At 38.5% G+C, this 15,831-nt stretch overlaps 2 protein-coding genes across 2 annotated transcripts in view; both read right to left on the bottom strand.

The window, feature by feature from the left end:
- Positions 1 to 250: 250 nt before the first annotated feature.
- Positions 251 to 5,957, bottom strand: RABA4C (RAB GTPase homolog A4C). Its single transcript, XM_086238796.1, has 3 exons — positions 5,441 to 5,957; positions 850 to 1,338; positions 251 to 754 (listed from the first exon to the last, which is right to left on the bottom strand). Exons 1-2 carry the CDS (start codon positions 5,665 to 5,667, stop codon positions 903 to 905), a joined length of 663 nt encoding a protein of 220 aa, XP_086094922.1. The 5' UTR covers positions 5,668 to 5,957; the 3' UTR covers positions 251 to 754; positions 850 to 902.
- Positions 5,958 to 13,873: 7,916 nt separating this feature from the next.
- Positions 13,874 to 15,831, bottom strand: part of LOC147292191 (transcription factor bHLH129-like) — a 3,197-nt gene continuing 1,239 nt past the window's right edge. The window contains exons 3-7 of the mRNA XM_086236145.1: positions 14,888 to 15,234; positions 14,618 to 14,788; positions 14,413 to 14,478; positions 14,232 to 14,300; positions 13,874 to 14,127 (exon numbers count right to left, since the gene is read on the bottom strand). Coding sequence (XP_086092271.1) covers positions 14,071 to 14,127; positions 14,232 to 14,300; positions 14,413 to 14,478; positions 14,618 to 14,788; positions 14,888 to 15,234 — 710 coding nt within the window. The 3' untranslated portion in view covers positions 13,874 to 14,070. The remainder of the gene's footprint in view (positions 14,128 to 14,231; positions 14,301 to 14,412; positions 14,479 to 14,617; positions 14,789 to 14,887; positions 15,235 to 15,831) is intronic.

The raw sequence follows: 15,831 nt of genomic DNA, 5'->3' as shown, positions 1-15,831 counted from the left end.
TGGTAAATTCTAGATTTGTTTTTTCCTGATATGTGGTTTCTTGAGAAGAATATTTATTCCAGAAGATGGGGGGCTAAAATAACTCAAAGTATCAGGAAATGTGGCCTCTCGTGACTTTAAGGTTTGAAGAAACAATAGCACCTTGCTAAACTCTCAGAACAGAGGTGGAGGTAAACAGAGCATGATACCCATTGTGAGTCTTGTGACATTCTCATCTACAAAACAAAATGCTTGATAGGAGACAACCAAGTGCACTGTGTAACTTTTTTATTCTCCTTCATTGCTAGTTGTTTCACTTCCTTACATAGTATTTAACTCTAGTTCTATTACAAAATACCTACTCAAACTGTAGAAAACTGAAAACTCCATCATAGAATGTTGTATCAATTACTTCAAAAGCAATTCATTTATCAAAAATAAAACTCAACAAAATAGTCAAATACAACATTGTTCCACGACCAACTCGAACTCATTTTCTCATAAGGCACTCTATTGTTTTCGTTTTTGTCTAGTTTCAGGTATATGGCTGACTCTGTGCTTATGTCTAATTGAAAGAAATCTATACTATTTCAGCCATTGAATGCTGCTAAAATCAGAAAAATGTGTGAATGTTAAATACAGGCAAGTACATGTCAATTTTATCACATCACTGTATGAGTCCCAGACTTCTATGCCAATCATCTACCAACAGCTTTTTACAAGAGGGTGTAAACCTGATTTCCCGGTCTACCACGAGCTGTATTACAATTGTCTCCTGAAAGATGGGAAAATGCAAACATGTCAAACAAGGACAAACATGAATGTTAAAATATAAAAGAATTAAAAGCAAAAAAGGGTTTAAAAATTTACTGGATCTATAAACAGCAGCAATCCACGTTACAGTAGGTTAAATGCCTATAATCCTATGAGCAACAGCCATGGCTCACTTCAGGCTCGGGCTCTTGTCCAGGGACAACAATTTTTGTTCCCTTGAGAAGTGAGGAACTCCCTTCTGCTTCATCATTGGCAATGAGGGCCTTCTTTCCGACAATTCTATAAATTTCTGTTAGGACTGTGACGAATGCAGATTCAACATTAGTAGCCTCAAGTGCTGATGCCTCCATAAAGAAGAGGTTCTCCCTTTGGGCAAACTCTTTTGCATCCTCGGAAGGTACAGCTCGAAGCGTGCCCAGATCAGACTTGTTACCTACAAGCATGACGACAATATTGTTGTCAGCATGCCCCCTCAATTCCTCTAACCACTTGGTTGCATGATCAAATGATTGAGGCTTGGTTATGTCATAGACCAGCATTGCCCCCACTGAACCTCTATAGTATGCACTTGTCACAGCCCTGTATCTGAGATCATCACCAGAAGTGAACAGAACAATAACATACATAAGAAGGTGGACTTTGTGGAGAAAAAAGAGTTACGGGAGTTTCCATTTAATATCAGGAAAACTAATTGAACCGCAAGTAAGAAATCATAGGATCTCTCTCTCTCTCTCTCTCTCTCTCTCTTCCTGGAGTCTTCCCCCCTCCCCATCCACACACACTTGCACAAACAGAAACACTACACTAAACAGATTTAATAAGTCAGTTTATAAAAAGAACAGTATCCTTGCATTACACTGTTTTAACAACCATATTGCAGAATAAATCCTTGTGCTTGATAGTTTCCAACCAATCATCTCCTTTCTTCTATAATATGAGAATCTCTGACTAGTTCTAGACAATTTGCTCAAGTTATATCCAAAAGCATGAATAGGATGAACAAAATTATCCTAATTAATTTAGCAGAATTTATTTATTCTGTTAATCTTCATTTTGTAAGACAATAGAACCTTTGACTAGTTCTAGACAGGTTTTCTTGGGGTTGTGCGGCTCGATACAAGCCATGGATGTGGATGGAGTTAATCCCACATCGGAAAGGTAAATCAACAGTCAATGATATATAAGTTGGGGATCAACTACTAATAGGAACGAGGCAATTTGAGATAAAACCCCTTACCTGGATGGGTTCATGGGGCTGGCCCTTACCCTGTGTTGGACCTAAGTGGTTAAGTTGGGGGAAAATCAGTGCTGGCTCAGATTTAGAAGTGGGACCACACTGGTTTGTTGCCCAACATGTTTTGCTCAAGTAATTACCCAAGCATTAGCTGAATCTATTTTATAAGCTAGTCATATTAAGAAGCTTTGCTTCTGTGGCATAATATTTTGTTCAACAGCCATTAGCTTCTTTCTTCCGTCACTAACTAGAAAATTGGTTGTACAAAAAAGGCGGAGATTCACTTCAGCTATACAATTCTAACCTTGTGGCAACATGCCAACATCCACTTCAACCTCTTCCTCTTCCTCTGCCTCAACTTCAATCTTAAGCTTCATTTACATCTTTAAATTGACTGTTACTACTAATTCCATGTCTTATACTTTGGTCCAAATGAAATTCTCTGAAGCATCCCTTCACTATCATGCATCGCTTGGCTCACCTCATTGACCAGCATCCACTTCCCAAGATTTAAATACACCATCATTGATAAATATCAACTTCTATTATCTAATTTAAAAAGAAAAATAAAACGGCTCTATTGTAATACAGTACATGATCAGAAACTCCTGAACTATCACTTATTCTAGATTATCACTATTTACTTATCAAACAATTGTTGTGTGAGACATCTTAAAGAGTGGAATGATGCAAACTCATGTATTATGGCAAGTAACACCTTATCTCGATCTTGCTTCTGAATCAAGTGTTAATGATCAAAAGAGATTAGAAAAAGTGGGATGAGTGGTTTGTTGATAGAAGCAAAGGAAGATTACAATGATAATTTTAAGAGATAATTAGGCTTGGGTTCTTTAGAAAAAAAGTTTTTAGATAGAGACCAGGAGTGTTTTAAAATTTATAAGAAAATTCTTTTAATTCATAATAAAGTCTTTTAATTTATAAGAAATTTTTTTTAATTCATAATAAAGCCCTTCTCTGATTTAAAGGGTATTTCCTCCAATTTCATGGGTATTTCCTCTCCTAGGGTGTAGAGTGGGCTTTGTAGAGGCTGCATGTTAGCGCCCAAAATTCTGGAGTTAAAACCTATCATAAAGCCGTCAAAGAAGAAAAATAAAAGGACTTGATTAAAAACCCTAAATCACTACCGGTATTAGTCTAAGAAAGACTCATAAAATGGACTAAACTCTAAGTCTCCCTAATTTTAATGCATTGTGATTGGCAGAATATACCCTATGCTCAAAAGCCAATTTTTGCATCTATACTTGTCGGGATCATCAACAAAGCAAGGTCCAAATTATGTATAAAAATGCAACATATGTAATACAATAGTTCGTTTTTTGGGCTTCATCATGGGTGTCAATCACTCCACCATTCAGGACCTACTCGTTTTATACAATTCTGTCTAATTGGGAGGCTGTTGTGTGTTAGGACTTAATGCTTATGTGTTTTCTAGGGCTTGTTTTACTATACTATTGTTATATGTAGTGTATGGTCTGTTTAATATCCTAGAGCTTGTTATCTAGGAATTTTTTAAGTTGGTGGACAATTGTCCACTGTATTGTATTTTGTTCTTCTTTATTTTCATTTAATGAAATCATGTTTCACATAAAAAGTATGAAATATATATCAAACAGAGGCGATGCCCAACTAGCTTACTAGCAGGGAAAAAAATCTTGAAACAGCAAAAACAACTATGAAAGGCTTTCATTTTAGAAAGAGAAACAGAGGTGAAACCCAACTGGATTACTCCATTACTGGAGATAAAAAAAACCTTAAAACAATAAAACAACTATGAAAAGGCTTACATGTTACAGAAATTCTAGAACTTATTAAAATCACCACATTTATAACAATACGGATCCTCACCAAAAGGGTAGTTAGGAATTAACAATTGAGTTCCTTCAGCCAACATAGAAACCGAAGTTCACAATCTCTTTCAGTCTCTAGCATCCTCACCAAGATAGGGTCCAATAATAGACTCATCTTCGACGTACCATGACCAGCTTGTGGGGGGTCCCTAAACGGCTCCAAGCCAGTGGGTCAAATAAGCTCTAATACCATATCGATAACACGAGTTCAAACTTAGGGTTATAATGAGTTATGTGATAGGGATACCATTTTATGCTTTCAATTAACAATTGAAAGCATCCTCACCCAAAAGGGTAGTCAGGAATTAACAATTGAGTTCCTTCAGCCAACATATAAACCAAAGCTCACAATCTCTTTCAGTCTCTAGCATCCTCACCAAGATAGGGTCCAATCACAGAATCACAGTTGGCCATGATAGACTCAGCTTCGACGTACCATGACCAGCCTCTTGGGGGGGGCGCCTAAAAGGCTCCAAGCCCACATGGGCCAGTGGGTCAAATAAGCTCTGATACCATATCAATAACACGAGTTCAAACTTAGGGTTATAATGAGTTATGTGATAGGGATACCATTTTATGCTTTCAAGAGGGTCCTTCAGCAAAGAACCAAGAAAACAATACTGATGTCTTTTATGAGGGACAATAGAAGGAGAATACCCATGAAAGATGATATAGGAGGTCCTTAGAAATCACTTTTCACCTCAAAATCATTAGTAAGGTGAGTGCTAAACCTAATTTCTTCTTGAATTCAAGTATTTCATGAATTGGGGGTGAAATCAAAAGCATGGGGTTAGGGTTTTGTCATCGTCAGCTACTCTATGATGCGTTTCTGACCACCGAATGGGTACCAATAGAATCCTTATCGTTCAAGGATTCCCACAACACACTGTGTCAATGTGTGGTTTATGAATAATGGTGCTTTAAGCAACAGGAAAATCCTTGTTAAGTGGCCAACTTTTGCCACTGAAAACCACCAGTGTTGGTCATTGCTTGGGCCGGGACTTAAGTCTAATATTTTGTTGCAACTCACTTGTAAAAAGTGAGAGCGCATGCTGTGTGTATTTGCACTACCAAATTTTGTAAATTATTCTTTTCATTGGTTATGGATGTTCATAGCTTTAACTCCAAATTATATCGGCTTAAATTGTCAGCTTCATAAAATATATAGAAATTGGACTTTTTGCATTATTTTGTTGAGTTCATTAACTTTAGATGACCCATCTGGATAAAATCATTTTTGGCAGTATTTAGGCACTATTTAGTGTGAGATTCATTTTGTCTATGACTTGTCATAGACCTTCAAATCCAATTTCGATGGATGCATTTTGATGAAGTATTGTATTATAAAGCCAAGTTGTTTCGGTTTAAAGGCTTCACAAATTATGGATTGCCTTCTAATTCAGCAAAAGTCAGGGTCTTTCACATCTCGAACACAAACACCCAAAACTAAAATTGAAACAAACCCACAACATAAAATCAATATAAAATCAAGAAACAACAACAAACCCACATAAAAAACACAGAAAACTCAATCACCAAACCCCGAAATCAGTAAACAAAAAAATAAGGGAAAAAAGTGTTTTACCTTTCTTGACCAGCAGTGTCCCAAATCTGAGCCTTGATGGTTTTGTGGTCGATCACAAGCGTCTTAGTCTGGAACTCAACCCCAATGGTTGCCTTTGACTGCAAACTGAACTCGTTGCGAGCAAACCGAGCCAAGAGCTGAGACTTACCCACCGCCGAGTCTCCGATCAGCACCACCTTGAAAACGTAGTCGATCTTCTGGTTGAAATTACTTTGAAGATTCGACATCGCCTTATCAAAATCCGAATCTTAATAAACCCACCTCCGAATTATCATACAAAACACAAATGAAATGTATTTTTAACGTATAAAAAAGAAGCAAAAGGAAATGAATACGAATTGATCAATATGGGAAGATGATCCAAATGGTGTAATTTATCTGTGAAAAGCTATTCAATTGCTTCCAAGATAGTGAAAACTCGAACAGTTGAGCTAGCAAGAGTTTTTTCCTTGATTTATACGTAAAAATTAAAAGCTATTAGAAATGGAAGAGAAGACGTGGGGAGATTGAGAGAGAGAGAGAGGTGCTTTAAATGTAAATTATGTTTTCCATACAAGTATTATTATTTGGATCATCGTATTAATCATGTTTTATACCATTTCTTTGAATATATAGATAACTACAAATAAGTTAATAAATATTTTAAAATTACAAAAATGTCAATATTAAATTTTCTATCTCATTTTAGTCAATTATATAATTTCAAAAATTACGTTTTAATCAATAACTATGCGGACCCCAACACATTACTGATTTTTCTTTGAGTTCGTTTTACCTTTTTATCCCAGCCCATTGTTTTTATTTTAATGGCAGTTGTTATAATTTCTAATATTTGTTAAGCATGGCAGCTTATTTGGAAAAAACCAAATCCATGTCGAAAGAATTCCAGGAATACACCATATTTAAGATCTCGAGAACAGTGAACGCCAGAGCTGATGCGTTGGCACGCCTAGCTTCCGCAACAGATACCAAGTCACCTAGAATGTCCCAGTTGAAATTCTAGACAAACCTAGCATAGCTGAAGAAGAAAAAGCCATCATGAAGATAATAGCCGAACTGAATTAGATGAATCCTATATATGACTATCTGATTTCCGGAACTTTTCCTCCCGAAAAAGACAAAGCTCACATGATCAAAGCTCGTTCAGCTCGGTTTAGCATCATAGACGGACAACTTTATAAAAGGCGTTTTTCATTACCCTATCTGCAATGCATAACACCTAAAAAAGGCAATAATGTGCTGAAGGAGATCCACGAAGGGATATGTTGAGAGTAATGTGGAACAATGTCTCACATCGAAAAACTAGAGCTTAGCGGCATGGCGGCAGCAGCGGGTAATACAGGAAGATTGAGACAAGAGCCTATTCTGATGGTTGTGGCTGGGCAGGGGACTTATCAGCAAAGGGAAAAGAGTGCTCATCAAACCGAACATGGCGGGAGATGTAGATACGGCCAGTGGAACGATCAAAGCATTTATACCTTTTGTGCTGCGAGCTGTAACCTAGAAAAACACACTCAACAGTTCTAGGCAATAGTTTGTTAGTCAAATATGCACCCAAAAGTGGATAACATGCACAACCAAAGACTCTTAACTCAGAATAGGAAGGTGTTTGGCCATAGAGACGAGAATAAGGAGAAGACTACTAAAGAACTAGAGAAGGAAGACGATTGATGAGAAAAATAGAAGCTAAAACAGCCTCAATCCAATGACGGACTGGAACATGGCTCGAAAGAAGAAGAGTGCAAGCCATATTAGCTATGTGTTGATGCTTGCGTTCAGCAAGCCCATTCTGCTGAGGAGTGTGAGGACAAGAGAATCGATGATGAATCCCATGAGAAGTGCAGAGTTCTCAAAAGGAATCATTATCATATTCTTTGCCTCCATCACTTTGAAACTGTTGCAAAGACATAGAGAATTGTGTGTGGATGTAGGAAAGAAAATGTTTGAAATGATGAATAACTTCAGACTTATTTTTCATGAAATATAACCAAGAGAAACGAGTAAAGTCATCAGTGAATAGAACATAGTACTTATAACCCTTAACAGAAATATTAGGAGATTGCCATATATCAGAATGCACAAGTTGAAAAGGATAATTTGCACTTATTTCATTAGAATTTGGAAACTGAAGTTGTGTAGATTTACCCAAAGCACAAACTTTACAAAAGGACTTTTCAAATTTAAAGGTGGAACCTAACAACTGATTTTTGCCTAAGAAGGGCATTATTTTACTAGATGGATAACCTAAGCGACTGTGCTATAGAGACGACGACTGAAGAGAAACGGATAAAGCTTGAAGACGAGAAGGAATAGATGGAAGCTTGTAGAGACCATCCCTACATAGGCCCTGAAAAAGGAGTGAACCATTTGAACGATCAAAGATATAAAAATGTTGAGAGTCAAAGGCACATAGAACATTATTATCAAGACAAAGTTGAGCAATGGAAAAAGGTTCTTGCGCATAGAGGGAATGACATAGACATTATTTAACTGGAAAGAGTTGGAGCCAAGGGAAAGTGACATTTTACTCGTATAAGAGATAGGCATCTGATCACCATAGCCAAGGTAAACTGAATCATTACCAGTATAAGGGGACCGTTGCTGTAAGAGGCTTGGGTTTCCAGTCATGTGAGTGGAAGCTCTAGTATCTGGATACTAAAAAGGATCCTGAAGAGAAGGTGAAGCATATATCGGACCAGGTGAGTAGGGAGGTTGTTCAGCAATCTGTAAACCAACAAAAGCAAGTAGGGAATTAGGCACCGAAGGGCGTGCAAACCGATGAATCATAGGGCATGTAGGAGCAAGATGTCCGAATCCATGGCAAAATTGGCAGGTACTAGTAGGAGCAGTGCCTAGAACACCAGGGCAGTAGAACGAAGACCAGAGTTGTTGTTTCGACGACCGGAATTCCGGTTGTTGTTCCAATTATTGTTGCAGTTGTTATTCCAAGAACTATAATTGGAGTTTGAAGACCGGGAAAAGTTCTGAACGGCTAACATGGCAACTGGTTGAGGTTGTGGTGAAGTAGAGAGACGGCGTCGAGACTCTTGAGTCAAAAGGCGAGACCGTAGTAAATTGAATTGAGGAAGTGTGTCGACGCTCTCAAGAACAGTAACCAGCATTTCATACTCATCACCAATTTAGAGACTGGTTCCCCTATAGAAGCAAGTTGATCAGCAATGGATTTTGCCTCCTGAAGATAAGCAGAAACTGTTCTACTGCCATGAGATATTTCATTAAGAGTACGTCGAAGATGTGAGGAGTTGGTTGTGGACTTCTGACTGAAATACTCCGAGATAATAGACCACATAGAGGCAGAGGTCTTGCAGCCCACAACTGAAGCTAGAATAGGTACTGACAAAGTGGCAGAAAGAGTGCTCACAAGAGTCTTATCAGTACGTATCCAGAGATTATAATCTGGAGTGGTCTCCGCTGGACATGGGTGAGATTTATCAACAAACTTAAATAAGTCTTGCCCAATGAGATAGGCTTCAACCTGATGATACCAAAAGAGATAATTATCATCATCAAGTTTCACGATCACAAGATGAGTGATGTTGGGAAAGTTAAAAGATGAAGCCATGGCAGTAGTGGAAGAGGAAGCAGCAGGAGAACTCATAATGGTGAAGTAGACTGAGAGAAAGATAACTTGATCTGCAGGTGTAAGGCAACGAACCCAAGAAAGAAGAAGAAGAGATTGGCAACAGAAACCCTAGGTTAGGATTACTGCTCGGATACCATGAAAGTTTTCTGATATATTCTTCTTTCTTGGAGGTATTAATAAATAGATACAGTCTAGGTATAAATCAGGACTAAATCATTGAATAAAACAAATACAAGAATTAAGCCTAAATTATTGGGATTTACAATTAAGAGAGTTGACTAAAGAGAGCTATACAAGGTAAGTCAGAGAATAAATAAATGGAATTAATGAGATTAATCTCGCCACACGTGCGGAGGCGTGTTGAGAGTAATGTGGAGCAATGTCCCACATCGGAACACTAGAGCTTAGCATATGTGTTTATAAGTCTTGGGCCTCTCTACCTATTGCCAATTGGTTTTGGGTTGGATGCTCTAATTCTATCAGGATATGTGGAAATTATTCTGGAGGAAGAGCTCTCGCTTACAAAACTATTAGGCAAGGCTATTTTTGACCCGCAATGAACAAAGATGCTGCTCAGTTACCCAGATCTTGCATCAAGTGCCAATAGTTTGCAACTGTTTTTCACAAGCCTCATGAATTACTGACTCTGATGTCAAGCCTTTGGTTATTCGCGCAGTGGGGACTTGATCTGATCAACCCTATGCCGAAGGCAAAAGAAAATGTCACTATGGCCATGGTGGCAGTTAATTATTTCACAAAGTGGACTGAGGCAAAATCATTAGCAACCATTACCGCTGAACAAATGAAAGATCGACTTCATTTGGAAGAACATTATATGTCGGTTTGGCATGTCACACACGATCATAGCTAATAATGGTAAGCAGTTCGACTGCAAGAGATTCAAAGGTTTTTGTTCATGTTTGAACATCAAATTATATTTTGCATCATCTTACCATCCCCAATCTAATGGACAAGTTGAGGCCATCAACAAAATCATCAAAAATACATTGAAGTCCAAATTAGATGGGGCCAAAGGCAATTGGCCTGAACTTCTACCTAAGGTGCTATGGTCATACCTAAGGGTGGGTTCGGTATGGTTACCGTACCGAAACACCCATACCGAATTCGGACCGATAGGGGTCGAGATGAGGGTTTTTGGTTCCGATACCGTACCGTCGATAATCAGTAACCATTCATTTCGGTATCGGTTGGAGAGTGGTGGTGTCGGAGCGGTATTAGGCTGCCGACTACAACACCAAAAACCAAATTAAAAAAAATCACAAAAAGAGGGAGGTGATGATGGTTTCATGGTGGAGTTCGTGGTGGTGGTGGGGGTTGAGATGATTGTGGGAGTCTGAGATGGTGGTGGACCGGTGGTGGCTGGGATCGCAGAGAGAGAGAGAGAGAGAGAGCTGGGATCGGATGGATATGGTGGGAGTGGTGGCTGGGTAATTTGGTATTAAAGACTTAAAGTATGTGTGGGTGTGAGATTTTGGGCTTGACTACAAAAAAAACACAAAACAAAAGGCCCAAAACAAATATAAGACAAAGGCCCAAAACAAACATAAGTCAGAGGCCAAAAAAAAAAAAACTAAAGGACCCAGTAAATAGATCGAAAAAAGAAGAACATGTTTCTGCACATCTGAAACCAGATAAGAAGAAGACCGAGCTCGATTTTCTCCTTCGTCCTTAAGTTGAAACAGTGGAAGATGAATTGTCTATCTGGCACACAATTATTCACAGCTCGCCACAATATAAGCATACATATCATATTCCTGTAAATATTCGGATTCATCTGGTGAGGAGCCGCCCCGATCAGGCTCATCCAGTCCTGATGAACAAATTCGTGGAGAGGAAGCCTTACCTCATTCTCTAATATTTTTTGGTATAGGGTCACCCATCTTAGGGGAGGTCGGATCAGCTTTTCACCCTCTTCCGGTAATCTCATCAACACTGATGAGGGAATCTTGAACCTCTTCCTTAGGTCGTCCAGTTCCCACTCTTTCATCTCATTCGGAATAGAGTCTGCCTTCCACGACAGTTCCTCGTAAAAATCTGGGTTGACCGGATTTACCACCCTCGATCCGAGCAGAGCTCGAAGCTTTATGACCCCGATCACGCTCGCTAGCTATTGTGACCAGAGGTTGGTCGCCGCTCAGCTCGAGTTCTTCATCCTTTGCAACCTGCTCGGGTTCATCCTCTTTGTTCTCCTCTTGCTCCTCTTCCCCAGAGCCTCCTTCTTCTTCAGCCTCTTCAGGGTCTATCTTAGGCTCCTGGGCATCTACCTCTTGCTCATCGTCTGAGCCCAAATCGACTACTGGAATATTTAGGTTTCCAAGTATCTCTAGATCGGGTTCGGGCGAACTTGCCAAACCGATTAGATACTCATCCTCGAGGTTCCTAACCTCCTCGAATTGCTCATCCCAGTCGATTTCACCCACAAATGGGGTCCGACCTAATCCCCTCACTTTTTGGATCTAAAAGTTGTTTTTCTAGAACTCTCAAGAACACCCCTCAAACTCAGAAAAAACAGAAATCCAAGAAACCAAAAAATGTGAAATCGAAACGGGTTAAAAAGATTGCTTACCGTTTTCCTAATGACTCGCCTTCATCCTCACAGTCGAACCACCGTACTCTGACGGACACACTGGATTTCTGCAAATCACAAAGAAGGTTGTGAGAGTTGAGAACGAGAGAGAGTTGAGAGTTTGAAAAAGTTGTAGAAAATGGAAAAGGAAGGAAGAAAAGAAGGCTTTTATACCTCCAAGCAGGATGAATCCTAACCGTCCGTTTTTGGCGCTCCAATTACAAGATAATGCCACGTGGAAATGATTCAAAAAACTAGAATCCGAACGGACTCTCACGTGTTTCAAGGGAGGCGCCATTAATGTGCTGACGCCATTGCATGTTCCCAAGACCACCCGACCACACAATGCTTGTCACGTGTCTGGGTGGTTAGGATGCTAATCCCATCCAGTTTTGAACACTTGGATTGGCTTTGGCTACCACCTCAATTTCAATCAGTGATTTTCAACTTCCACTCCAAGTTCCTTGCGCTCGCTTCGAAAGTTGAAGGACTTATGTTTATGGATAAATCCACAAAAGTTCAGTAACCAACCAGAAACTTCCACGTGGCTCGGTTTGTCTTATTTGGCACTCTAACCTTTCGATGGTCAGACTCAACCTTCCACATCAGCATACCAGCTCAGTGATACTAACATCGTGCTGATCGGATTGGCATATATATGTTCGACCCGATATGATTTGATCTGATCCGACATTGGGATCCTCTAAAAACTCGAGTGCATGTTCATCTTTTCTTAGACATCTCAGTTCGGCTCGGCATTTGGGGATCATCCGCTCTAATTCCAGTCACAACTGGTTTACACTGAAGCAATCATTGCATCTATCTGATCGGTTCAGCCTAACTCGTCTATGTCTGATTCGATCCGATTACATATGTGTTTCACATCTGCATATGGGGAACACATGTAATCAGCTCGGCTCGGACTCCATAGCCATTTTAGAAGATCATGTTGAGACGAACCGCCATACTCAAGTGTATCTGACATGATCTTCTGACAGATGAGACATCTCAGCTCACAGCCATGACTATTAGGGCATTTCACTTGATCTTCCATATTTGCATTCAATGCAGCATTGAATGCAAATATTGGGGGCATATGTGCATGCTACTGTTCATGACCGAATGCATAGCCTCTTCTTAGCCATCTATCTCCATACAGGTAACTTAAGCCTCACAACTTCCTTTGCCTATATAAACTCTCTTATGTGCACAAAAGAAGAGGTTCACATTTTGCTCAAAAAATTCACACAAATACACCCACGATCAGCTGAGAATATCCCAGAAGATCTTACCTTGTTCTTCCTATTCTCCCAAGTTCTTGCTTTGTTCTTGCTTGTTCTTCCTCAAACACCATCAAATACATATCACTGACTTCATCGGAGCGTGTTTAGCTGGTACCACACCGATCCTTCTCCTTTGATCTTGTGCTCATACAGGAAGATCCAATCAACCTCAACCAGCAACTCAGCAAGCTTTGATTGTCACGAGTCACCATCCTAAACATCATCCAACAAGGCTTCCAATCAGCCAAATTATCCATCCTAAGTTGTTGCATCTCTCTTACGGATTTTTGCATCAATAGTTAGTTTTATTAATTGTTTGCTACTTTGCTCTTCTCATTGTTTGTTGTTTGCGTGAGAGAGGCTAAGAGCCTTTAGCTATCTTGTTTGTTGGTTTGGTCACTCATTAAGCCATTAAGGTAAGCCTAAATGGTGAAGAAAGATGAGAAAATAAATAAATAATTATTAAGCAATACCTAAACCTTAAGCTTAAGCTTAAGCTTAAGTTTGTTAGGGAATGGGTCGACAATTTTATAAGTGTTATATAAGAGTCTTATATAAGAAATAACTAAACCATAAGTTTAAGTTTGTGGAGTGCATCATCCCACATTAGAAAATTATAGTCTTATGTAAGTCTTGAGCCTCTTCTTTATTCTATTACTGATTGGTTTTGAGTTGATAGTCCAATTTTCTTCATCAAATTATTTGGCTTACCATGATGTCACACGTACTGAAGCGTGTTAGCACTTAAATATTGAATTATGCGGGGTATGAAAACTTCATGTTGGTTGCATATGATCGTCAATATGAGTATCAAATGAATATTTCTATGACTAAACTTTGGATTTGACATATTCATTTGTTTGTGTTATTTGAGTTGTAATTGGACATTATTTATTTGTGTTAGCTAACACTATTGCTTTCCTTTTAGATGGTGACATTGAAACAACGAGCCCACTGTATCTAGAAGCTAACATGAAATACATTAAAATTTCCACACCCACAATATGTCCTACCATCCTACTATATCTCTTCATTGAAATAAAATAAAAATAAAAGAAAAAGAAAAAGAAGAAAGAAAAGAAAGTGCTTTCTTTTTCCTTTATACCATCATCCTACTGCTATCTTTACATGAACAAATCAGGCAGAAGAATCTGCATCAATATTGTTTTTGTTTACTTGAACAAACGCACTTGTCCTTGGTATCCTTCAGGGTCTGCACAAAAAGAAAATAAATTGAAAAAATTTTAGAGGGAAGATAGAGTTGGTTGAGTTTCACGAGTGAAGTAATGGATTCAAAGTTCAGACTTTTCATTATACCTTGACCTCTTTCTGAAGGTCTTTAATGTAATCAACTGCCAAGTCCAACATATCTGCTGTGTTTATTTGCTGCCAAGAATACAACTTACAAGGTTACAACTTCTATTCCTTTTATTGACATATTAATTTCATGCATTCAAGAAAACACTGACTATTGTGATGGTGCAACAGTCTCAATTACCTTGTCCATGTTTGGGAAAAGATCCTGCAATTTCTTCATTCTATCACTAATCCGTGTCCTTCTCATCTGCAATACAGTATTTTCAATTTCAATCATGGATTTGATATAGTCTGGCTTATAGAATAAGGTGGTAATCTAATGTAAACCAGCTCTAAATTGTGAGATATAAACCAGTTCTAATGTAAATAAAAGAGATTTATTTTACCCTCTCTGCAATGCTTCGTGGGTGAGTGGCGAAGCCTCTTTTGGCACGAATTTTACATGGAATAGTAGAATCTTGAAATTGCAAAAACTTCTCCATAGCAGGCGTCTCAAAATGTGTTGGCAAGCTCAAATGATGTGTTAGACTGTGATTCCGGTGTCCAAAATCCATGTTCTGTTTGAAAGAAAAATGGCACTTACAATATGACACAAGCAAGCAGATTGCCAAGCAAAAAGGGAACCATACAAAAAAATAAAAAGGTGGCATCTCTACCTGAGTTTCCAATGCAGTTGAAGTAGAAAACTTGTTTCCATCATTGTCTCTGCCTCTTTTGAGGTCACTAAATTCAGAATTGTCCCAAGAATCATTTGGGAAGTTAGAGATGTAATGTGAATTTCTACCATTAGCATTTCCTAAACTTTGATCCGGTCGGCTACCTTGATCTCCCATGTTTCCATTCCCATTTTCAGCAATCTGAGGCATACGCCTAGAGTATGAAGGTGACCCAGATGAGATGTTAAATTGGTTATTCAACCTAGAAGTTGATGGACTAGCTTCCCCATTTGTACCATTGCATGCTCTAAAACTTGCAGCTTCTTTCATCACATCAAAGCCTGTTTGTCATTATGTATATACTTTAGCAGACAAATACAATGACTAGAGGAACCATAACAAGAACTTTCTACATATTTCAGTCAGTAAGAAATTTTATCATATAATAATTTACTCTCATTCTTATTGATCTAAACCTAAACCTACACAACCCCGGCAAAAGCTATGTTACAATAACCCTCCAAATTGAAGCTTTTAATTTAATAACTCAACTTAAAACTACTGTTTTCCTCATAAATGTGCAGTGCCACATCTTTTGGTGATTAGATGAGAAATTTGATGAAAAGGGAAAAGGGGAAGAAAAAAAAAAAAAAGAGGGAAGGAAATATTGAAAAGGGAGAAAGGAAAAAACAAAAAGAAATTAAAGTCCAAGAAACAACACTTATGACTCATGTTATAGAGATCAATTCCACTTTCCAGCCAAGGAAAGCTTGTTTCAGAGTTAAAAAACAAAAAACAAAAAACAACTCAACAGGATTGGTTGGTTGAAAGTGTAGGAAAATAATATATTTATAACCTTTTTTTTATAACTCGACAAAACAATTGCTCCATTTAGTCAAGTCTAAATCAATTTGCAGCCAAGTTTATGCAACAAAGCAACAGAA

This window comes from Dryas octopetala, chromosome 3 (assembly GCF_963921425.1).
Source record: "Dryas octopetala chromosome 3, drDryOcto1.1, whole genome shotgun sequence".
Taxonomy (NCBI): Eukaryota; Viridiplantae; Streptophyta; class Magnoliopsida; order Rosales; family Rosaceae; genus Dryas; species Dryas octopetala.
Note: the sequence above shows the minus strand (reverse complement) of the source record. Positions and strands in the feature narration are given on the sequence as shown.